The sequence below is a fragment of the Saccostrea cucullata genome, unplaced genomic scaffold (genome assembly GCF_032062105.1).
Source record: "Saccostrea cucullata isolate Sc308-1 unplaced genomic scaffold, CSIRO_AGI_Scuc_v1 ctg13143, whole genome shotgun sequence".
In the NCBI taxonomy this organism is placed as follows: domain Eukaryota; kingdom Metazoa; phylum Mollusca; class Bivalvia; order Ostreida; family Ostreidae; genus Saccostrea; species Saccostrea cuccullata.
This window is the reverse complement of record NW_026921163.1, coordinates 15065-17752: the sequence shown is the minus strand read 5'-3', so window position 1 is coordinate 17752 and position 2688 is coordinate 15065. Positions and strand designations below refer to the sequence as shown.

The following is a 2688-nucleotide window of genomic DNA, read 5'->3' as shown; positions in this document are numbered from 1 at the left end:
TTGACTTTTTCCTTGGTAAGCCGCCCGTAGGATTGTGTATTTAGAGGCAAACACCTTAGTGCGGGTATTACTGTCTCATGACAGCATCTAGTTCATAATTTGCGCAAATGAAGTTTTGTTGTTAAGTTCATCTTTTTCTTTTTAAACTTTTATATGCTTTCTGATCTAGTACACTGTAATAAGATATATTGTGTTTTTGTACAACACTGTAATTTGATTTAGTTTCAGCAAATTGTGAACATAACTACTAAATCATGGACAGCCTAGGATACACATCCTGTGTAGATTACGGCAGTGTTCCCAATGTAAAGAGAGACATGTTATAGATCTCGAATCCATATACCACGATGTTGTGATTTCCTTTGAAAAATATAACTACATCTCAAAACAAGGGACTTTGTCTTCAAGATCATGGGTACAAGATTCAGCAACCAGTGTAAAGTCCGGGAGTGTTCCCAGTGTCAGGGGGACACATAATTCTACTGTAACACGTGTAAACATGACTTGTGTCTACAGTGTAAAGAGAGACATGCTATTGATCTACACATCAAACACCACGATGTTGTGATTTACCGTGAGAAATTTAAATACATCCCAAAACAAGAGATCTGTGCGAGACATCCAAAAAAAATCTATGAAATGTTCTATCACTCATGTAATTTGCCTGTCTGTTTCCAATGTAAAGAACACAGAAAGCACGATGCACTGGATATAAGAGAAGCATATAAAACAAATAAACAACGACATAAAGAAACCTATCACAGCATCAGAAATGAGACTCTCTATAACAGCTGTTGTGTTCTTGCAGGAATCAGATCTGATATGAAAACTTGTCACACCGAAATATCCAACAATCAGTCAAAGATGTTAATAAAAGCCCAGAAACTAAGGAACCTCATAGACACTGTCTTGTGTGATATTAAAATAAGACACAAACGATTTATTCAAAATTTACAACAACAGAGGAAAAAAATAACCAGACATCTTGTCAGCATAGAAATCTTAGAACACAGACCTGACCATTTGGGAAACAGACCGCTAAAATTCCTTATATTCCTAGAGAGAACTCGTGTACACAAGTTAAAGGACACTCTTAGTCTCACATAATACGCCCTGGTCTGTCTGATTGAAGAAATCAACGTAGAGGCTGTGACTGATTTACTGGGTGAAATCCAAATAATAGAGACAGGAAAAAGACAAGTTAGAAATGAATGCCTGCTTAAAGAGATATCTACACCGGTATTACACAGGACTGTTACTGTGCCAGAGGAAATTTATCATATTTCCGGTGTGACAAAAGACCAGGTCTGGATCTGCAATGGTAAAACTCTTATCTTGATAAACTCAGAGGGGGACATACTACATCATCTGACAAATGTAATTAGCGTGTGGGGACAACACACAGTGGATCTTACTGGTGATCTTATATACATAGACAGGAGTGATAATGTTATCAAACTCTCTAAAGATAACAGATTTAAGTCTACACTGATAAAGAAAACAGAACAATGGGTACCACAGTGTATCTACTCCTCCCACCTCAACAGCGATTTGCTGGTCGGGATGAGCTCCAACAATTCAGGTATAGTAGCACGCTTTAATGACATAGGACAACTCAAACAGACAATACAGCATGGCACCACAGGCCAGGAACTGTACTCTCATCCTATGTACACCACAGAGAACCGGGATGGAGACGATATTGTGTCTGACTTAGTCCCTGTAGTGGTGACAGACAGAAGAGGAAGACACCGCTTCTCCTACACAGGCCCTACATCAGGATCACAAATATTACCATACGGAATCTGTACTGACGCGCTGTCACACATCCTGGTGTGTGACAGTAACACTAACTCAATACATATGCTTGACAGGGACGGTCACTTCCTGTCACATATCCTGACAGCATACGAAGGGATAAACGGACCAATGGACCTGAGTTTTGACGACAAAACCCACTTTCTCTGGGTTGGATTGTCGTATGGGGAAAAGAGAGTGTGTGTATACAGATACATAGAGAGGCATGGCTATCTACAATATAACATGTCATAGTTAATATGATATATGACAATAGACATTCTGTACTGACACTGTGTGCAATCGGACAAGCGAATTGGATCTATGTTGAACAGATTAATACAAAACAGAAGTATCTGAAAGACCTTTGTAACTCTGACGTGAGAAACAGTCCATGGTACAAAAGAAGAGTTCACAATAGTGTCAAAGTATTCAGTATAGTAAATCAAAGATATCACTATAGAACATGTATCATAGTTATCGCTATAATAAATCAAAGTTTTCAAAGTTGTCACTATAGTAAAAAAACGGATTAAGATAGTAAATCAAAGTTTTTATAGTAATACCCATGGTAAATGAAAGTTTTTAAAGTTATCACTATAGTGTCATAATAATGTCAAAGTGTTTACTAAATATAGTATATCAAAGTTTTCCATTATGATGTGCTTTTGAGGCTAATACGTACTTAATTATTTATGAATCATTCATTTTAATTTTGCATAAAATTAAACACATTTTACTTAGAATCCACTATCTATCGTATAACTACCTCCAAGAGGTTGACAAGACGACATTTATTGTTTACAACGGGCGTCGATATTGAACGTTCGTATTCGGAATCCTTCGGGGCATACTCATAAAGCGTTCAATAAAACACTAAGATATTGAACG

At 37.2% G+C, this 2688-nt stretch overlaps 1 protein-coding gene across 1 annotated transcript; it reads left to right on the top strand.

Annotated features, from left to right (window-relative positions):
* The first annotated feature begins 254 nt into the window (after nucleotides 1–254).
* LOC134259327 (uncharacterized) lies at nucleotides 255–2052 on the top strand. Its single transcript, XM_062741923.1, has 3 exons — nucleotides 255–305; nucleotides 517–574; nucleotides 1133–2052. The coding sequence occupies exons 1-3, from the start codon at nucleotides 255–257 to the stop codon at nucleotides 2050–2052; spliced, it is 1029 nt and encodes a 342-aa protein (XP_062597907.1).
* Nucleotides 2053–2688: the final 636 nt, after the last annotated feature.

Bases quoted from the DNA above. Each gene is read 5' to 3' on its own strand.
- LOC134259327 (XM_062741923.1), top strand. From the start codon at position 255: ATGGACAGCCTAGGATACACATCCTGTGTAGATTACGGCAGTGTTCCC. The intron at 306-516 runs GTAAAGAGAGAC...TTGTGTCTACAG, and splicing joins ATTACGGCAGTGTTCCCAAT to TGTAAAGAGAGACATGCTAT. The intron at 575-1,132 runs GTGAGAAATTTA...GTCTGATTGAAG, and splicing joins CCACGATGTTGTGATTTACC to AAATCAACGTAGAGGCTGTG.